At 40.4% G+C, this 22581-nt stretch overlaps 1 protein-coding gene and 1 long non-coding RNA gene across 2 annotated transcripts; both read left to right on the top strand.

Moving 5' to 3' along the window:
• The first annotated feature begins 13742 nt into the window (after window positions 1-13742).
• Window positions 13743-17056, top strand: pim3 (Pim-3 proto-oncogene, serine/threonine kinase). Its single transcript, XM_015034835.1, has 6 exons — window positions 13743-14232; window positions 14360-14469; window positions 14556-14606; window positions 14759-15122; window positions 15979-16155; window positions 16685-17056. The coding sequence occupies exons 1-6, from the start codon at window positions 14145-14147 to the stop codon at window positions 16885-16887; spliced, it is 993 nt and encodes a 330-aa protein (XP_014890321.1). The 5' UTR covers window positions 13743-14144; the 3' UTR covers window positions 16888-17056.
• A 4070-nt stretch (window positions 17057-21126) lies between these two features.
• On the top strand, window positions 21127-22334 carry LOC106948930 (uncharacterized). Its single transcript, XR_001425288.1, has 2 exons — window positions 21127-21439; window positions 22117-22334. It is a non-coding gene; the product is annotated as an uncharacterized LOC106948930 (long non-coding RNA).
• The last annotated feature ends 247 nt before the right edge of the window (window positions 22335-22581 follow it).

Below are 22581 nucleotides of genomic sequence, written 5' to 3'. Positions count from 1 at the left end.
TCCACAGAGTTGGGGTGGAATTATCAGTAACTTTGTTTTCGTTTATGTTATCTCACCCTGACAATGCAATTTAATGATCCAAAACATTTAAGCCAAACAAACAAAAAAAGGACAAATATGGGGGTTTTCACAGCACTGTAAGGACATATGAAGTGAAAATTGATCAAGAGATCTAAATAGGGATTACAATTTATTTCCTTAAACTAGTTGGTATTATCCAGCGATTTACTGACGGATGTTTTGGTAATTCAGCAGATCCCAGCGAGTTTTCTTCTATGTCTGATGACTTTTTGCCAGCAGTGATTTTCTCTGGGAAATCTCTTGTGGTATTTTTCATCTATCAACTGCCTCCCAGGCCCCCTTCTGCAGCATGCCGAGCTAATCCGTGCTCAGATGTACACCTGTTTATGTTACTGTTACCGGCTAATGGGAAAGAGGTGACCAGCACAGCAGTGTGCAGTCACAACAGGTCTTAATAAGGAGGAGAGCGAAGGGGAGTGAAGGGGGGCTTTGGGGTGCGTAGATACTCCAAACACAACAAGGCGAAAGAATGTTGAGAATTGCTAAAGTTTTCGCTGTAGTTTTCCACAAACGAAAGGGCAAAGCGAGTTCTCAAAAGACACGAGAACGCAAACAGTCTGCTGGCTTCCTGAAAGCGAGCAAATGACAGGATCAAAAGAGTGCTCTGTTAATGATTTCACCGCTCAAACAAAGCGGCAAAAAATACCTGCAGACAAATAAAACTTTGCGCGGTAAAAATTTAGGTGTCCTGTTTTATGCCCGTGACAGTCACATGTGGCGGGGTTCCCAGCGGGAAAAAGACCAGAGGGGAGAGAGCCGGACATCCACAAACAAGCCGGTGGTCGCCTCGCAGCAGAATGGTCAAACAACGGAAAGTCACAGCCTGTCTTCGTCAGGGGGTTAATTCTGTTCCCTGATAAGAGGTCAAACAGTGGATCGGCACCAAAATTAGCCCGGCGATAAGAGCTTGGAAATAGTTGAAAGTTGTAGTGGTTTATAAACTTTCCTTAAATCTTTTTTTTTTTCCCACGTTAAATCCAGAACGTTCAGTTTATTTTATGCGTCACACCAACTCAAAGTGACGCATAAACGTTAAGTGGAAGGGAAATAGTTTTTTTTGTTTGTTTGTTTGTTTGAAAAGCATTCCAAGAATATTTTCAGTGAAAATATTGTAAAACACATTTGGATGATAACATTCAGACAGAAACGCAATGACATGGTTTAGATCTGGTATGTGGGCCAAAATTGTTGAAGGCCACAAAAATTAGATTTTATTTTAAAATTTCAAGAAGAAAAAAAAGAATATGGAAAAGTAAATGTATTGTGTAAAGTTCTCTTAATCATATTGATCCAAAGTAATTCATTTCACAGAGATTTTAGTTTGATTTTAGTTTACCATCTGCATCAAACAACCAGATTAGTTTTATTCCCTAGCGATGGTAGGGGACAATTGGACACCTCTCATTTAGATCAAAAACATATTCATGTGTTAGGATGGTGTAGTCAAAGTCCAACTGGGAAACATTTAAAAATAGATGTTCATAGACACTTCCCATCAAATGTGGACGTTTTGCAAAGAGCAATATGTTAAGATTTTGACATCTCACATTTCATAATCGAGTTTAAAAATAAAATATAAATTTGCGTTGGCCCGTCACAAGAGATCTCTCGTAAAAACCCAAATAAAGATGGCGATTGTATCTTAATGAAATATCGTATTCTTGCATCTTCCAGACATCAAGGCTGGCTCCAGACCTCACAACACTCCTGGCTCTGTTTGGAAACTGCCAGTTGGAAATGGCAAACCGCGCAGAAGAATGTGACTCGGGGACTGTTTGCACACAAGCTCCGCGTTGATGAAGGACAAAATCCGACCAATGAGAAGTGGAGGTGTTCTCCCTGTTGTGGAAAGTTTACGATAACTGCAATCATAGTTTCCTACTCAGCTGACAGACACGGCGGCTCTTGGAAACAGTTGGCGGTGTGGTCACACCCCCTGCGTGACTGCAGGGTCTTTGGAGCAGCACAGGCAGGGGTTTTGTTGATGAACTACATAAAACAAGAGAAAAAAATGCGCCCAGCGTGCTCTACCTATTAGATTATGGGCGATGAGGAGAGGTGGTGGAAAATGTGCGTCCTGTTTTCAGTAGGAGACAAAACCAGGACGAAACAAATTGTAAAAGTGTCCCGACAAAAACTGCAGGTGTTAAAATTACCTGATGTAGTCACACAAAAGGCGGAAGACCCCTTTAAAGTCCCAATCTCCCACTTTGTGGGTGAATTTAAGCTCTTTCTTCAGAAAACAGATGGAAAGCAGAGGACTCGGGCAATTATTTAGATAAACCTAATGTGTAATTGTTTTAAACCGATACGTATGCTGACATTTCACACTGTTTCCGCTGTTTAGCCAATGCTGTAGCGTGATTGTCTGCTTACAGGGACAATGCTAGAGTGACACAGATACCGACACTGAAGCACAATAACGCTCTGTGATGCTTACAGAAAATTTAAAGTGCGACTGATTTTTATCAGCCACTATTCATTCACTCAAGCCTCACTTCCAGGGAAACCGTTTTATTTAACTTGCAAAAACGTTTCCTGTAGAAGCAGCTAGTGGGCGTATGGCGGCCATCTTTGCCATTCAAATGCTTGACTTTGGTGTTTAAGTTCCGATGTCCGAGTTTCGGGTTGACCCGCTCTCGCTGTGCTGGTTTGTTTGGTCTCAGTTGCAGTGGGGTTCACTTAAAAAGGTTTTAAATGAGTGTCTTTGTGATACTGTGCAGGAATTGGAAGACGTCACAAAAACAAGAAGAAAAAAAAAAGCTGGTCAGCCTGGCTCAGACTGCTGTTGACTTTTCCAGGATGAGGTGTTCTCACGAAAAACGTAGGAATTGAAGAGCAAATAAAAGAAAAATACACACGAAGTGGCAGTGGTATTTTTTTTTTTCACTTCCCCATTTGGTTTTATTAGTTTGTTGTTTCCTGCTTGTCACACATCCAGAAAACCAACGCTTTATTTTGTTTTTCCATCAGTGTCCACATGATCGCACTTTTTGTAATGATCATGTGACATAACTTTTTTTTTTTTCTGAAAACATGTTCTGTTTCAAAACATGTAGAAAAGAAAATGCTTCCAAGTTCAGCCTGCAAAACTGATTACCTGGTTTTGCTTGATTCAAGATGCCATCTTGTAGACTGATGCAAATTTGTGGAATCTCTCAGAAAATTTAAATTGTAGATTTATAAAATTAGACCTTTTTTTTGAGAACTCGAGTAAAATAACGATGAAACCTCTTTAACAACTTGGAAGCTGGTGGCATGCCAGCCAAGAATGTAAGTTTAGGCCACTGTAACTTTAATTAATTTACACTTTCTTTCAGGATCATTGTACATGCAATCAGCCAGTAGGTGCTGCTGTTTGCAAATCTGGAAAATAATGTTTAATTGCATTCATTAAAGGTCTGTTGAACGGCAAAAAAAAGAAAAAAAAAGAAAGAAATCCGACCTCGCCTCTGGGAGTTACACCACTTTTCCTTTTGGTTGGCAACGGATTGGCAAAGACTAAAATCCAAACAAGTCTGAAACCCTTAAAATCCCTATAAAGAGCTCATGTGAAAAAAATAGTGGCCTCGATCCAACATGGCCGACTTTCTGTTGAGCTTAGGGCAAACCTCCAAGAGTCTTTATTGTCTTTCTTGGAGAGTTCATCATGTACCAAGTTTTATGACTTTGGAAGACACTCTTTCAAGGTCCTTCGGTCTTCTTCATCACAGTGATCAATGTGTGTGGACAGTTTCATGGGCTCATTGTGGTGTTCAGACCTCCAAAAATGCAATTAACTTGGAAGAAAAAGAGCAGAAGTCAGAAACTGAATTATAATAAACATCTACATTTCAATAGGCCTGCACACTCTTTATTTTCTCGAGCCTAATTAATTACAGCTTTGAAGACTTTCACATACTTGTGGTAGTAAAGAAAGAAAAGTTAAGAAAACCGTGATTGAAGCCTCGCTGCTTTTATGGGATTTCAGATGGAAGAGTAGCAGCTAGGTGCTGCTAATTAAATGCCTTCGCCTCTATAAAATGGACAGTTTGTCTCTTTGGAGCACAGAGGTTTGTGTTAGTGCTGTGCCCAGAATAAAAAACATAAAAACAACCCGACGGTTTACCAGCACAAACAGTTTATGCTAACGCTCAGCCGTGGTCATGAATTGGGCTTGTTTTGAAGTTGCTAGCTTGTAGTCAGTGAGTTGAAAATATTACACCAAAGTACACCAAAGTGCTTCTGGGGTCAAATATAAGGCTATTTTTCCAACTGCTCAGGCTGAAATTAGATCACTGACAGGAGAATTATTCTGAACATGGCAGCCAAATCGACAACAGAATGACTGAAAAAGGAAAGAATCAGGGCGTTGCTACGGCCCAGTTATGCGTCAACCTAAAACTGAGAAGAACTGCCCAGAAACAAATTCATACAAATTTGAGTGTACCGAACACAGTTTGATCTTCACTGTCAATGTACAACTAGCATAGAGAGCCTCAACAAGAAACTGCTGTGTAAACGTAAATTTAGATTGCTAGCAAAGGAATGCTAACAATCTGATGCCACGATTCAGTCAATAATTCAATCACGTTTATTTGTGTAGCACATTTCAGCAGCAAGGCAGTTCAAAGTGCATTGCACCATAAAAACACAAAGTTACAAAGTTGTAAAGAAAACACCATATGGTCAACAACTGCAAAAACATTACATTTTGATGATTTTGGCTATCACCAAAATCGTGCATATCAAATGTGTTTTGTTTATTATGGTTCAAAAGCAACTCTAAACAGGTGGGGCTTTTAGTTTTGGTGTAAAGGAACTCAGTGTTCCAGCTGTTTAGCTGTTTTCTGGACGTTTGTTCCAAATTTGTGATGCAGAGGCATCATTTTCACGGTGAAAACATGTGAAATGCTGTGCAAAAACTCCCCTGTCGATATTCAAATGTTGGATTTTCTTTCGGTAAAGTAATAGCACGAACCGCTCCGCAGCCTGTCAGCAGACAAATTTTCATCATCCCTGCTTATTTCCCTTCGTTAACAACTGTTTTCCACTTTTACTAGGGTCTCCTTTTACTAGCCGAGGTCACACGCGATAAAAGAAGGTGAGGGAAGAATGTGGCGGGGCGTGGAAGAAAAAAAAAAAAAAGAAAAAATAGAATGCTTTTTGTGTGAAACAGACTGTTGCAGAAGCAGCGGCAGAAATAAAATGACTTCTCCTCACAGGTTTCCTCTCCTTTGAAGAGGGGATTCCTCCTTCGTTTTTTTGAGAATGAAAATGATTAACGCCTTCATTGTTGCCATGCCGACATGCGGTCTCTGGGAGCATTCCTGCCCACAGATCAAGGCGACCCTGTAATTACCTACAATACATCCACACTTCCATTAGTGAGAAAGAGACTGAAAAATAATAATAAAATAAACAAAGGGTATTTGGCAGTTATTTGCACAGTTTTTTTCTCCCAATATGGCACTTAGAGTTGGAAGATCACACATATCTAACAAGGCATGTGACAAACTCTTACTGAGAGCAACACCGTGACATTTCTTGTTACTTTACTGATACTCTTTATTTCACACCTTCGGATTAGGTTTATTTCGGTTTAAAAGTAGAATCAGTTCCAGCATAGTTGCAAAAAACAGATTTGTCAGAATACTTTTTTTTTTTGCTTTTGTTCTTTGTAGAAAATGAACCATAAGTCTAATTTTATTCTGCCTATTAAAAATAAATACAAAAATGCCACTTGGAAATGTTTAATTTAAATCAACTTCTTTAAAATGCAGCAGTTTGCAAATAGAAAAAAGATATCTTGAAGTCCAAATATATAAAATAAAAGATATTTCATATTTATTTTATTTTTTTCCAAATTAGGTTGATTTAAAATTAGTTTCAACGAAATCCAATTTTATTGACATCCAATTGCAATAAAACACAGCCAGTCAGTTTCTTACTTGCCATACCTCCACAGACAGACAACTGCTCTACACACTGATCCATAGTACTAATTCAATGCAAACTTAGTCACGTTCAGTAGATTAAACTTCGCGTTAAGAGTTGTGATTTCAGTGCAACAACTTGCCAATTAAAACCAAACACTCAAGTCTTGTATTTCAAACCGCTGATAATGCAAAAGACTATTGACTCGCAATTAGTCGGGCTGTTGTTGGGAGGCACTCCATCGCTGATGCTTCCTGATTAATTCTCATTATCCTTCCAATTTACACTTGTGTGTGCATGTAAGTGTAGTCTTTGCAAGTATAAGACAAAAAGGTGTGTGACTTTTCAATGCACTGGGTCGTTATGGTAATTATTATCACCGCAGAACGGCTTTGGAGGGTTTTTTTTTTGTTGTTCCTTCTTTGTTTAAAAATGAGCCTTTACGGATGATTTTTGCACATTTTTAAAGGACTTGAACCCCTGCATCCCGTTCATTCCAATGACGATGAGCTGCCAATCACAACTCCTCCTGACTGTCCTCATGCAAAGCCATACAGAGGTCCTGATTGCACAGACTCGCATCTCGTTTTCCTTATTGTTTCATTTCAGTGTGAGCACTCAGGTGAAAAGAAATTGAGCCTCGAAAGCCTAGCTGGGTTTTTTTTTTTTTTTTTTTGTGCCGGTGTCACAGGTGATGTGGCAGACGGGTCTGCAGCTGCCTCTCCGTCCTTTGTCAAAGCGTCCCAACATCAGGACCTATGGATTAGGGTTCAGTTTCTGCACAATGTGGCCGTGACGTGCGGCTTTAAGTATGCTGCTGAATAAGTAATGATGCGGATACAAGCAGAGATGCATAAAGAAGCATAATCGCGTTGTTAACTGCACAGATGCAAGGATGTGGGGAATGAATCAGCAGTGCAATTAGATTTGGAGCCGCATATTAGCCTATTGCAAGATGGGTATAGAAATGCAGTTTCTTTTTTAATTGCTGTGCTATGGTGAAGAGTGTGCTTGTGTGTGTGTGTGTGTGTGTGTGTGTGTGTGTGTTTGTGGGTGCAGACTGCTGACCAGGCAGCATTATGCCAGAACCAGGGCCCTAAAGACACAAAGTCAGCACAATGCCTGTCACAGCAGCCAGCCAATCAGAAGCCTTAAAGCACGGAGAAAGAGTGTAGGCAGGAACCAATAGCTGACAGAGCATCTGCTGTGGTTCAAATCAGCCGTGAGGTTTCCACTAGATGCAAATGGATTATTTTTTGTGCTGGAATTGTATTTATTTATTTATTTTCATTTTTGCGGTGAAAGAAATACAGAAAATGCCTGGGGTTGACATCAAAAATTACACTGTGATTTAAAAACAGCACCCAACAAAGATCAACTCGGATTTCCGAATTACTTCGCTTTGAATTGAGAGCGTTCTCGTTCTAAGTCGTAAAGCTCGACTTTCTGGAGGTCTGTTGGCCATCTTGGTCTGACTTAAGCTACATTTGATTTGCTTCAGATTTTGGCACTGAGATCCAGGATCCTGAAACCAGAAAGACAACATGTAGTAAAAAACCATGAGAAGAAGTGCGAATAGCTCGTTTAGACCTGAATCCATTCACTACATTGCACATGAACCACAGCCATGTTGGAAACTGAATTCAGGGAGGGTTTTGTTTTTTATTGATGTGCAACTGAGGGTGATCTTATCTTCTTGCACTCTTGGTTTGACTAATGCTGCATTCACAAAACGCTATACACATCACTTACCACTGACTGACCATGCAAAAAACCAACGGTAAGATTATTTAGGAAGTAAATGACAAATAACTTTATTTACCAAGTGCTTGTGGCAACCCCTAGCCCATGGCGTCCTGAGTGGTGAGCCATATCTTCTGCATCAAATTTACAAACCTTCATTTTTATGTTTCAAACCACGGCGTGTGTTTTTGTTTCATTTCCCAAAGTCAAAATTAGCCTCCAACTGTTTATTTCACCCCTTAAAAACTATATATATATATATATATATATATATATATATATATATATATATATATATAAAATCACCCACCTGTTCCACCCAGCCCTCTTTAGTATGCACAAATCTTTGAATATTCAAATTGTTCCTTGTTTTTATAGCCACGGTTTGGCTGCAACACAATTTAAAACGCTGTCAAAAAAAAACAAAACAAAAAAAAACGCTCACACGCAACCAGGAGAGGTGCATTTTTAGAATGGATGACTCAGACATCGGATCAAATCCAAACAACTTCCACGACACTGCGCATACATTTCATAACACAACCGCGTTCTGCTGCTAACAGAGGTTGATCCTCTTTAGAACGTTAGTCAATCGTAAAATAGTGCAACAGTGCTAACTAACCACCTGTGTTACTTTCTTCTGCAACGTGAAAACACATTTAAAGAAACAACTTTAAAGCGGAGTGCCGAGTTCTTCTTATCAGAATCACTTAACGTAATGCATAATTTGGACTCGTTGGACAATCTCTTGCCCTGCTGTGCCACCACCCGGGGTCATCGGCCCAGAGGGGGATTTAAGGCTTATGTCACTGTATCCTCTTAAGACAGGAATGGGCAGTTAAAAGGATCAACTCATTGGAGGGAAGTGGAGTGCTTAAGCTAAAAACTTCCATACGTACGATGTAAGGAGAGAATATGAGGCAGCTTTGTTGGTGAGGATTAGCCAAAAACGTAGCTGCCCGAAAGCCAGACTTCAAACAGAACTGACCAGCACACTTTGAATGTGATTATTGACCATTAAATAACAGTCCCTTAATAAGGCATTCAAGTCAATGGTTAAGTAAAACTTGCAGCTTTGCTTTGATAGCACAAATTGTAACCAGATTGCGGCATGAGGAGACCCTATTAAAGCTGAAAGCAGTGAGTAAAACGCACCTGTTTTGAATTTTCCATCAAAAATGTGCTAATCTCTCCTACCGCAAAATGTTTTACTGGCTTAGCTGTGAGCTGCATGCAGCTTTTATTTCTGCATGCTTGTTCTCAAAGGGCCAACCCATGCGCACAACCTGAACTAATGCAATAAATACTTCTTCCTATCCAAAACGTTGGGAAAAAAAGGGTTTGTTTGCTTTTTTTTATTGTGAAATCTCCCACACTAGCCCTGCAGCATGTTCTGTACCGTCTTGCAGTGTTTTATGTGAACACTCACACACACACTGCAAACACACTGACCGGAACAAAGAGTGCAGATACGACAGACGAAGGCTTAAGATGAAAAGTTTAAAAATGACTGCAGAAATTCTGTGCAGAGTGTGATTTGGAACCAGAAGTAACACAACAATGTTTTTGAAATTCATAGATTTGGTGAGGCCATTAGCTAGCTAGTAGATCTAGCTAGCTACTGGACTAGCTAACTAGGCCATTAGATAGTACAGCTAGCTAATGGACGAGTGAATGTAGTCTCATTATCAACTAGATGGCGAAGTAGTTTGCCTAAGATTAAATTTCTGATAACATTTCTATGGTGAAATGTGACACTATGTGTATAGTGGATTTCAAATAAAAAGCTGTTAATATGTTAGCAATATACTCGCACAAAGCTACATCCAGATGAATATATTAAGGTTCTTCCACTAACCTTCATTAATTCAGCTGATAAAAAAAATGGCTAATGATTATATTTATCAGGGATGTTGCAAAAATGAAATGTAAAATCTGCTTTTGTAAGCTACAACAGTCTTATGAAAGTAATTTCCTTCAAACTAGCACTACCCATCTCTTTTTTCCCCCATATATTTATATATATATATATATATATATATATATATATATATATATATATATATATATATATATATATATATATATATATATAAAAGCTCAAACCATTCAACAATATTTTGTTTCAGTTTGCAATACAGGATTCATTTTGGTCTAAAATTTAAAATGCAAATTAATTTTTTTTTTTACTGTTCTTACTTTTTGTAATATTACAAAATAATTTTTTTGTAGCTCTCAACCATAGGCCGCAATACAGTTAAACCGTAGCAAGCTCTTATTATCAGATCCAATCTCTCTTTTACATTAAGCTAAAGTGGGGAATATTTCTGGCCTGGTAGATACCCGACAGTCACGCAATTTCACTCATCCGCATTCGTTTGCATATGTGACCCCGCGCCATACAACCGTGTGGGCGCTCAGAGCAGAACATTAGGAGACACATATATATTGAGCAAATGAAACGCAACAGCATTAAGGTGCGAGGGAATGTGGAGAGGGAGGTAATGGACAGTTATGCAATGTGGCCGCCAGATTAGCAGACTGACTGGAGACCTGACATTGTTACATAATGCAGAGTCCAGACACTAATCCATACGGCAACCTGGCTGGGAGGCTGCAAACTCGACTAGTGACCGTAACCTGTGGAGGACAAGGAGCTCTGATGAAATAAGTGTATTTGACAAGTTTAACCTGTTCCCCAAGTTTCCCTGATACCTCCATGGAAGTTTCTTTCGCACTTTCTCAAAGACCAAGAGAGGCTACTTCACGCAATACACAAGGCCTCTTCTCGCAAAGCAAGCCACATTTGCATTAGTACCCTGCCATGGAAAGCATGATTGCAGGGAACTTGATACAAGCGCGCCCCACTCACAGGTTTAGGGATGCAACCACAGCACGAGGCTCGACAAATTTGGTTCCTCACATTTCCCTGGCAGGGAGAGTCGCTTATCCGAGCCAGATCGATTTCAATCGGCTGCTCACCAAAATGATGTGGCTGCCAACGGGGCTATCGCAATGGAGCTATAAATACCCCCCGCAGGCTATGTTGCGGCCACGTACGCAATGGTGAGTCCAGCTTCACGTGTCCCCGATGAAATCAAATTACAGACGCAAAAACGGAGGCGTAGCTCTTATCAAAACTCTTCCCACTTGCCGACACAGTTTTGTAAGGCGGCAATTAGAGTAAAAGGAAAATGTGGGGCATCTTGGGCATGCAGCAAAGAAAAACTGAAATCCCAAAAATGAAAAAAGAGCAAAAAGAAAAAAAAAAACAGCTAACTTGGGCGGATAGAGTTAGCTCATCAATAGGCCCACAAGCCACATGTCTTTTGAATTATCCACTTGATCTCTCTCTCCCTCTCTTTTTTTTTTCCAAATGAGTAGTGAGGAATTCCCATGGGATCTGAGAGAAACTGCATGACCCATGCTCGTGTCAAAACGACGTCGAAACAGCTGCCTGACTTTCCCCTCAAGTATTTGACCAAATCAAGTGAGAAAACAATAATGATTGATCAAGTCGACCTTGATCAAGGCAAAGTCTTACATTCTGTTGATTGTTAGAGGCTGCGAAAGACACACAGCTTAGATAATGCAATCTTAGATGATGGCTCAATCAAAGCCCATATCTTAATCCAATTAAAAAGTGTTGTGGCAAAAACATTCAAATCGTTGCCCATTACATCACAAAGTTGTAGCATGACTACTGAAGTTGCAGACTGAGATTAATGCAACTATGTACTGTCTGAGGTGAACACAGACTCATTATTGGGCCAAATTCAAAAGGTCTGAAGCGCCTTTATATGAAATAGCAAGAAGGTAGGTGAAGGAGTGGAGGGGCGCCTCATCAGTTATTGAACATATCATTTGAATGTGCAGAAAAAGCTGTTACAATTAAATACAGAAAATGCAGACTCGAAATAAATTTGTTTTGGCGCCCTCTCTAGCATGTCGCCCCCATGCATCACATGTAGTTGTTGCGTCGATGTGTAATGATAAAGACTAAATATCTTTGGACCTGGTTCATTTTTATCTGGTTTCCCTCTATGAATTTGCATGACTCCAGACACACCTAAAGGAAGTATTTCGTTCCACCTGTTGGACATGCCTGTGGTGGAATGCGCCAGGCGTATTCCACACGTTTCACTGTGATCCAGACTTCTTGCAGCCCGGCGACTTTAAGAAAAACTCAAATAACCCAGAACAACGAAGTAGTTCCAGTTCGCCTGTTCGGGCTTGTTTGGACTGCAGGAGGCATGAAAGGGTTTTTAAAGTTCAAGGGTGCGGAAGAGTTTAAAACCCCTTAGTGAAGAGGAATACATTAGAATAAAACTGAGTCTTTTAACCAATTTCTATTAGTAGGATCTTTATCATGGAAGGTCGCTGCAGGATAGGTGGAAGACGTACAGTATATCTGCAGGAAATAGGTTGTTGCCAGCATCGGTGCAGGCTGGGCATATTTCCTTTGAAGCACAATCCATTAAACCTTTGAACATCTTTATGCAAATGTATCATAAGGTAAAAGCAAACAAACCCCTGAGGTTCCGTCATATATCCCCACATAATCTGCATGCACATAGTAGCACATCCCATAACATGCAAATGAATAAAATACTGTACATATATGGTGAGACTGCTCACCAAGGCAACCTGGAGACCTAAATAATGCAAATACTATCCCAAAGTTATGCTGACAGTACACACATGAGTTACAGATCAACTGTTTAATGTGGATAGCTGCAGTTCAATATATAGGCTGCTAATCTGCTCTCATAGTGTGTGTGTGCGTGTGTGTGTGCACATTTACATAACATTCCAGCCGTATAGTGAGATAGCATTCCCTGGAACTCCCTGATGCTTCTGTTTGGCTAGCGAGTGGCACACACCCGCACGCACGCTTTCATGCAGAGAGGGCATCAAAGGTAACACAAGATAAAAAGTGGAAAGTTCACAGAGAAGCAAGGCCATGTTCAATGTTTGACATTAAAACTGGAAAGTTTACTTGCTGGAATGGACCAGCTGGCTCCTCGAGCGCTCTGATTACATTCCCATGTGCTTGCGCTTATTGTTATGATGCTGTGAGCCACTGGTGTGCTTTCGTACTCCTGCCTGTGAACGGCTCGGCGTTCTCCTGCAGAATCCCTAGAAATGCCAAGTAGCGCATTAAAGTTTCATCAATAAATATTTGAAAGGAACACACACAAGTTATTGGAAAATTACTGCGTGCACGTGAGTTGTAGCAGAGAAATTGAGAAAATTGGAATTTGATGGCAACAGAATTAATATACTTCAGTTTTATGCCTCTTTTTATACTTTCTAATACTATGCAATCAATATTTAACAATACCAATTATAAAAAGTAAAACTTAAACAAAAACTAAATAAAATCTAATTAATATAAAATATATCCATACACTTATGACATTTTGATAATGTCTAAACTTTAGATTAATCTCAAAATACAAAGTACTCTTCCAGTCAATGGAATGTGAACGAACAGCCTTAGTGAGCGTCAGTAGATCTGACTTCACAGCTTCAACACATCAGCTGCCATAGTTTGTATTGTGCGTCTTCCTGCTGCAGAGCTGCAGAAGAAAAGAGAAGGGAGGGAGGGAGAGATGGAGAGAAATTGCCGCCACGTGCGCTCAAACGACTCCTTTATTATGAAAACTTTTTCTGGATTGGTCGAGATACGAAACACTGTATTTATAGACGTTATCTAATTGGCTGTCTCCTCCGAGTCGATAGGATAACACAGCGCGCAGCCTCCAGACAAGGGATTCTTGGGCGTCTCGTACTATGAGAAAGTAGTGCGTCTGAAAAATACATATGTAGGAGGAATCTTTCTTTAAAAATCTACTGAGACCTATGAAAATTCACACATAGTCAATTTTAAATTTTATTTGTCAAATATTTTCAAGCTACGTTCTAAAATTTGGGTGGAAATATTTGTTGTTGGAGCGGAGGGATACCAAACCTCTAGGTTACGCGTCAAAATATTGGCTTGGGAAGACCGCGCCAAAGCACAGACAGCGGCCACTCTCCGGGATAATAACACACCGCAGTGGCCCCTTTAAACTCACTGTACACTTTGTACTCTAATGCTACACGTCTCCGTACGGACTTTCTCTTGATTTACAAGGCGGCTTGTTTTTGTTGGGAATACTTGACGTCGAGACCCAGGAGTCGGAATTGATGCCGGTTTTCGGGAAATAGTGTGCGACTTAACGGTCGTGACACGACTTTCTCGTCGGGCACAGTGTGCGGCGGAGTTGGCGCACAGCTTGGACTGGATTGCCCACACGGTCCGCAGCACCGTTTCTGAGCCTACTACTGTTCTTGCTTCTGGTGACTTTTTAGAACAAGCCGAACAGGACTCGTTTACGCCGGCATCTATCAGCTCGAATATGCTGCTGTCAAAGTTTGGTTCATTTTCGCACATTTGCACTCCCTCGAGTATGGACCACCTACCAGTGAAGATCCAGCTCCCGCCCGGTATGTCGCCGCTTCGCTTTCCATATTGGATTTCTCCTACAAAGGAATAATTATTTAAGCGAATCTGCTTCACTTTCAACTGACCAATTGGTGGAAATTATTCTCATTGTCCCCTTTTTACTTGCAGTCAAAGTGGAGAAGGAGCCTTTCGAGAAGGTTTACCAAGTGGGCTCGGTGCTCGGCAGCGGAGGATTCGGGACGGTGTACGCCGGCAGCCGGATTTCTGACGGCGCACCGGTGAGGATTTCACGAAGGGTTTTTAGTGCAGATAACGTGGGTTTGAATATGCACTTTTTAATGTGTGCGCTTTCGTATTTTTCCAGGTTGCTGTGAAACATGTCGCGAAGGAGCGAGTAACAGAGTGGGGCACAATTGTAAGTGTGTGGTTTGTTTTGGTTTCCCCACCCCACCCCCTCGTGTTGCAGCTGGGTGCGGGTGTTAATATTGTTATTATTACCTGTCTTGTACTATTGTTATTAAACGACGCCATCTTTTTTTAATATATTTTTTTATTCTCTTATTACAGAACGGAGCTATGGTGCCGCTGGAAATCCTGCTGCTGAAGAAGGTCAGCTCGTCTTTTCGGGGAGTTATAAAGCTGCTGGACTATTATGAGCGTGCCGACGGCTGGCTCATCGTTATGGAGAGGCCGGAGCTCGTGAAGGACCTGTTCGACTTCATCACCGAGAAGGGAGCCCTGGACGAAGACACGGCGCGGGGCTTTTTCTGCCAGGTTCTGGAGGCGGTCAGGCACTGCTACAGCTGCGGAGTAGTACACAGAGACATCAAAGATGAAAACCTGCTGGTGGACCTACGCACCGGGGAGCTCAAGCTTATTGATTTTGGCTCAGGGGCGATTCTCAAGGACACGGTCTACACTGATTTCGACGGTAAGCGACGCTTGTTACTATTACGGGATGTCACGGTGCTTATCCGTGGTGGGATTTCATGAATATAATTATTTTTATGCATCCGTGTGGGCCGAGTTGTGTTTTTTTGCCCTTGATGCTCCGGCTGTGCTATATTCAGACGCGGAGGCGATAACGAGGCTGTGACGCAGTGATCCGTTTTTGGTCGAGGGTTTTCCTCACCAACATCCCCTCGCGCGCATTAATATTAGAAATGCAAACCGGATGATCATGATGATGCTGCTGCTACTGCTCCAGACAAATCTCAGTGAATATTTACAGAGGTGACTCATCGATTTTTTAATTTTTTTTTTTTTTTTTTTTTTTTTTTTTTTTTTTTTTTTTTTAATCGGTGACGCATTAATCTCTCGTGAGCCGGATTGTACTTTAATGTTTCCGGTCATGATGTTGTCATGGTAGCCTGAGTCACGGTGTGTGCAGTGGTGTTGTGGATCTAAGGTCAGTGCCACCTAACATCTGTTTGTTGTGAAACTAGAGTCGAGGCTTCACGTGATGGGCTCACGTTGCTTTAGTTTTTTCCAAGTGCGCCACAAGGGGGTGGCAGGAGGGGAATGGCCACCCCTAGGAATTTGCATAATGTATTTTTTAAACGAATTTAAGAGATTAAGGAGAGATTACACTTTAAAAAAAGCTGCAGTTTATACATGCCACAGCATGTCAGTTTTTATTGCACACACCCAAAATCCTGTTATTACTTGCGCTGCTGCCTTTTTTGGGGTGTGTGTGTGTGTGTGTGTGTATGCAGTCCACTGTGATTCTGTTTTGTGGTTTTTGTGAGCCAACACTTTGCTTACGCTACTTCTCATCAAATCCCCAGGTACAAGAGTCTACAGCCCGCCAGAGTGGATCCGCTTCCACAGATACCACGGCAGGTCGGCAACGGTGTGGTCGCTAGGCGTGCTGCTCTACGACATGGTGTGCGGAGACATCCCCTTCGAGCAAGACGATGAGATTCTCAAGGGGAGGCTTTACTTCAGGAGAAGGATCTCAGCTGGTGAGTGTATACAAGTGTATAGCTGGACTCTGTTGCCCTCTAGCATTATTTAGTGGTGTAGCAGTCTACTACATATTAAAGATCCATCCATACAAAGGTTAATAATGACACTCTAGGACAACCCTCTTTCTTCAACAAGAGAATTACTTTTTTTTTTTGAGAAGTTTCTCCATACATTTCAATAATGCAACATCTGCTTTGAAGAATTTATAATCAGTCTCTAAAATTCAATCCAGATATGACCAGTCTAATTAGACCAATTTAAGTCCAATGTGTAAGTAAAGCCTTTATTCCATTGGGAACTTATTGAAAGCAGTTCAGACACATTTAAAACTGAAATAACCCTAAAGTGGGGAAATAGGAATTGTTTTACAGTTCTCTCCATAAAATGGACATACCAGTAAGCACGAAAAAAATTTTTCTGTTGCCTCACTGACACAGTGGCGCCCTAGTTGAAGAGCCACATGATAAATTGCTAGTAACCTTTCCACAAGCTTATGTTTAACTCAGCTGATGTTTCCTCTCACAGAGTGCCAGCAGCTGATCAAATGGTGCCTGGCTCTGCGGCCCTCCGACCGGCCCACTCTGGAGCAGATCTGCGACCACCCCTGGATGAGGAACACAGAGGAGTCGCCCAAGTCGCCAGAGGAGACCGCGGCGGGAGAAATCCGCCTCAGAACCATCGACACGGACTCTTCGTCAAGCACAAGCTCGAGCAAGGAAAGCCTCTGAGCGCGGCTCCGATGGGACTCTGTGGACTTTGTGAAGAAATAAAGGGTGATGGGGGTGTGAGGGGGGGGGGGATGAAAAGAGGGGACAGACACGGACTTCTGTCCACCCTGAACTGTCATTGGCCATGTGCTTCACTCATCTGGCCCAGAGAGAAAACAATAGGAAATAAGAATACTTTCATTTTTTTTCCTCTTTTGTAGGGAATTTTTTATTTATTTTTGTTGGTTACTCTTTATCTTATTCGTCCCCATCTCCCCCCCCCCCTTTTTTTATTTTCCAATTCAGTTCATTATACTTGTTTCCAAATGGGGAACATTTTGCTGTTTGGGTGGTCTTACCAGCACTATTTATTTCCCCTCCCTTTCTTTATATTACTAGGCAGATATATATGTATATATGTATGTATATGCATATATATACATATATAGAGCTGGCAAGGCCCTCCTATTCAGACTGCTCTCATAGAGCTTGGAGAAGAGTTTTAATGTTTTAATTTTGATTTTGGAGTGCCTTTTTTTTTTTTTTTGGAAAGCTGCTTTTCTTGGGGGACTCTTTTTTTGTCAACAACCAACAGTGGGGGTGTGGGTTGCGGCCTGTGGCGTGGTGGTTAGATTGTCTGTGCTGTGATGGAAGAGGCTTCAAGAAGTTTTTTTTTTTTTTTTGTAAATTCTAATTATTTTATGTGACGTTTTTGTTTCCTCCCCCCCTCTTCTCTTCATCACTGTTAAGCCAATGCCTCCTGATCTGAGAGGGGGAGGTGGAGTTTAAGTGGAGAGAAGATTGGGTGAGGGGGTCTTGAGGGGTTGGAGAAGTTGGGGGTGGGGGGGGCTGTTTCTTACAACAAAATACTTGAAAGCACCTCTTGTTGATCTCTGTAAACGCTGCTTATTCACGCTATAGCCTGAACAGGTGTTTTGTAAACCGAATCCTGTCTTTTCTGAATGTCAACATACACCTTCCTTCTCTCCCCTCCCGCCCCCCTGCGCTCCACCTTTTCCCTCCCCCATGCCTGTTGCAGGGCGAAGATGGGGAGGGGCAGTGGTACTTCTTTTTGCCTCCCACCATCTCACTGCTTGACACCACGTGCCCTCCTTCCTCCCTCCCCCCCACGCCCCTGGCATCCCTAAGGATTTGGGGGTTTAGATGCACAATCAATGCAATATTCATGGGTTCAGTTGTTTTTCTTTTTTTCTTTTTTTTTCCTACAAATATTGTACACCGTTTTTTAATTTTTATTTTCCCTTCCTCTATTTTTTTTTTGTGTGCGTGTACTTTTTTTTTTTCTCTCTCCATTTGCATTTAATTTATTCATAAACATGTAGACATTCCACACTCTGTGGCTATTTATTTATTTATTGTCTATGCTTAAAAATCCTCCCTGGCCCTCCACAAACACACAGAAATTTGCATAACCCACTTGGCCTTTGGTTTGCATTCCTATAACCTATTTTTACATTTCAACTTTTTTTTTTTTCTGAGATGTTGAGGATGCACTGAAGCAGTTGTCAATGTAAAGCAGAATAAAAAGACGTTTACTTAAATTTAAGCAGAGCATTTGAATGTTATTTAATTTACTTTAAAGGAATAAAAGTCTGTTGGTAATGTTAAATGACTACGTATCAGAGTAATAAATCTGGTTTGTGTACTGTCCAGGTTAATTTAAGTTCTATGGCAAACTAAACAATAGGCAGAGCAGTTTTTTTTTATAGTTTTGTCACATAGCCTATAAATGAGACATTTCACTTTAGCTGTGTGACCTGTGTGAAGGATGGATATTGCTATTTTTTGATACAGAAGTTTCAATTAAACACCCATTTTTATGTACAGAAATCAGTCTGGTGTCTTGCTGTTTTCTTACCAAAACAAAAATTTGTTTTGTCTCTTGTTTCTTTCATACACGACTATTAGATTCTGTTTTAACATAACATTGCTGATTACATTTATTAGCAACCACTAAAATAGCATTAAAGTAGCTGAATAATCTCACACTGAAAAGTAGATTTGTATATATAGTTACACTTTATCAGTGTCTAGAAATTTTTATTTGATAATTTATTGGAGTTTTTCTGTAGTATAAATATTAACTGACACAGGACAATTTCTCTTAGCTGCTCTACCAAAAACGTAAGACAAGTGAACAAATCATTAATATCGACAAACTAGACAAACGCATAAGATAAAAAGATGTGTAAAAATTACTGGAAACTTAACAGGAAGTGTGTGATTCAGAAGATGCGACTTAAGATTTGGCATAAACAAAGATGAAAATGTCACTGTTGGGTTTTATGCCGTGGGCCTGTTTTTCTTCCAAATGACATAGAAACCACACTGGATGGCATTCTGAAGTTTCAGTGAAAATGACCATGAGTCAACTCTCATAGCATGTAAATTATATTCTTACCACTGATTTTTAAAATCCAAAAAAGTATGGAGAGAAAATAAAAATAAGCATGTATAAAAATGGATGGATGTCTCAGATGGAGAGATGGATGGGCTAATGGACCTAGATGTGGATGAGAGAGTATCTAAGCAATAGTTTTTCCATTTAATGCCTTCTGCATTTCTGCCTGCTGCCCACAAAGAAAGCACAAGTCATAATAAGCCAGACTCTATGAGTAAGAGGCTGATGAGTAGGATTTCCAGGAAGCAGGAGAGAAAGTGAAATGTTTATTGTTTTTTTTTTTCTTGGGACTTACTGCCCCCTCTGGTAAATTCGGTGACGTCATGTTACACCTTCATCTCGCTTCTAGGAAATAATCTTAACCCCTCCTTCACCCCACAACCATCACCCCATTTCCAGCACTTTGTCTCACTCCCTTGATTTCCCACAGAAAATGATCATCTTTGCTTACAGAAGTAATCTGAAGCGCCCTCCTCGATGCATTTGCATCCGTTTGACTCCTTCCTATTCAGCCGGAATGAAGACATATTGGCGTTTGAGGACTTGACAAGACGGCTGGTGCTCCAATCTTCTCAGGCGTCTGATTCTCGGTGAAGTGTTGGTTTCATGTGTAGATGAGAAGTATGGTTTCTTTCAAAATTACCACTTGGACCATACATATGCATGTAGAAAAAACCACTTAACACAACCTTCCAGTGCTCTTCACCCAATTGTGTGCTCTCTAGGGTTCTAATGAGCTGCCTTTACTTAAGAAGGAGAGGGGAATATAAAGACTGTGGGGATGAATGTTGACAATTTGAGGCTCTAACTCTGGCCTGATATTTCATCATTATTCTTCCCAGAAGTAACGGACCAAAAATAAATTTCTTTTTTATCCAGGTCGTCACAGTTTGCTGGAATTTTGGCCGCTTCCTCCTGACAGGACATTTGGATTGTCCGTGGTGATAAATTCAGGAAAAGTTTTAATTATGGAACTCTTTCCTTGGTTAACACAAGCTTTAATCTTTATTATTTATTCTTGCATGAATGCCTTCCAATATAAGCCCCTCTCCCAACCAATCAAAATGCAGCAAATAATCTGAGGTAGAATAATATGCAGTCGACACTCACAATAGTCTCAACAACAAGCATTAATTGCGTATGCCATGCATAAAAATAGAAAAATTTGTTCAGGGCATAATTGACATAACTTTTTCCATCTGGTAGACATCTGCGCCCCTTTGTAATGCCACCCTGGGCAACTGCCCACATGGCTCATATTAAAAACTGATACTGTTTACATTTAACATCGTAGAGGTAAAAACAAATCAAACAAACCAAGTGGAATATAGCATTATTTCCCTTTCAAAGACTGCATATTGACCAAGAAAAGTGAGCCTCCGTTAATTAAGGCATAAAAATGCAGCCATGGCAACATATGTCTTTTTCCATTCAATGTGCGTGATGTCTTCCAAGCATGTATGCACCACCCTGTGATGAAAATCAGCCCAAGTACGTTAACATCTGTGTTTCTATATGCATCCCCACTAATCCTCCATTGTCTTTGAGTCTTGGGGCTTATTGACATGCAAATGAGTGGCAACTTTTCTTCATTACAATACCCTCTTCTCTCTACTGAAGGCTTGCTGCAGGTCCTCACCGTGAAATCCTCATTAAATGTGGCGGGGCTTATTCCTCATGGTTGTCTCCATTAGGGGAGCATCATTAGTCTCTGGTACATTAGTCATGACAACAAAGGGGGTATTTGAAAAGTTTAAGTCAAAATATTTTGCTTTATTAAGTATTGCATCAAGGTAAAATAAATTATTTATTCAGTCATTTTCACTTGACTCCACCTGTCTATATGCAGTGCCTTGCATTTGTCAACCATAAACTTTGATGTAATTCAACAGGATGAATTAAGACCAACACAAAAATGTGCAAAAATGATAAAGTCCAGGAATTATAGGTTTGGGTTTTAATATCTGAAAGGGTCTATTACAGGGCGCTCTGCGTTTCTACTGACTTGAGGTTGTCCAGTGGAGTTTAAGTTTAGTAATTTTCCCGTTCTGCTCTTTACATGCGGACTGACCGACTGAATTGTGGACTCAGGGAGCCTTCAATGAGCGACAGAAGTGACCACTTATTGAGAAATGGCGTGTGAAAATCCCGGTGAGTGAATAGCTTAGCCGAGCTCGATAGCTTGTGGTTAATGTTATAAGATTAAACAACCTAATGCAGAGATATGTCTCTAAATAAACTATTTTTTGAGTTTGTCGAAATTTATTTTAATGTTTTAAATGCTTTGGTGTGTTTTACGTCATTGTACCGTCAGAAATAAGAGTAGAAATGCTTCTCGCGCTAACACTACTGCTAGCGCTAGCCACGGGTGCTAATGCTAAAGGCTTGTATCAAAATTATCTCTACAATCACAGAATGCTTTTGGTATCGCTTCATTAAAAGTACACACAGTACATAGTTTCAAGTCTTATTAAAACCACTATACGTTGGTTTTGGATAAAATAATATGGTTAAGTGTTAAAAATTCATTAATCAATATATTAGAAGCAATTAGTAGGTAAAATATTTCATATCATTGGTTTGTAAATCATCTTAAAATTGATTTTGATTAATTATAAGTTATGCATTGCATGTCTGCATTTTAACATTCATAATAATTAAAAGTAAACTTAACAACAGTTTATTGGATTTCATGGTAGCTCACCATAAACTGAAACTAGCAAAGCTAAACTATACAAGGAAAATGTCAATTGTGCTCTTGAAAGAAAGAAGGAAATCTCTAACAACTGAATGGAAATAGAATAACTTACTTTCTGCTCTTTATACAGATTGACTTTGATAGTGATGCCGATCTGATGTGGACTGTGGACGGGTGTAAGCGGTGTGGCCAGCCCGGACATCATTTTGCAGAAGAACTTTCAGTCCAGAAACTCCATTTTGGGTAACAGATAAGATCCCATACACAGCACGACCTGGTAGCAACGTTGCTACAGAACTGAAATCAATTTTTATGTTATTTTTCCAAGAGGGGAAAAATAAAAAATAACATTAGTAAACAAAGTCATCAAAGTTTAGCATTCAGCTAGTGTAACGTCATTACTCTTGGCAGAGCCCAGTAGATGTCTAGTGACTGTCCCAATACTGGTTCACTTTAAGTGTGCTCCATAACCATTTGTCTTCAGAAGTCGATTGAAAGTGACCAAGCTTGGTTCCTGTAATTGGTGCATTTTTGTGCAGTAAGTCTACAACAGATTACTGTGGATGATTTCTTAAGCAATAGTTTCTACTGTAAG

This window comes from Poecilia latipinna, unplaced genomic scaffold, assembly GCF_001443285.1.
Source record: "Poecilia latipinna isolate Pla-1442-1.1 unplaced genomic scaffold, P_latipinna-1.0 Scaffold314, whole genome shotgun sequence".
Taxonomy (NCBI): Eukaryota; Metazoa; Chordata; class Actinopteri; order Cyprinodontiformes; family Poeciliidae; genus Poecilia; species Poecilia latipinna.
Note: the sequence above shows the minus strand (reverse complement) of the source record. Positions and strands in the feature narration are given on the sequence as shown.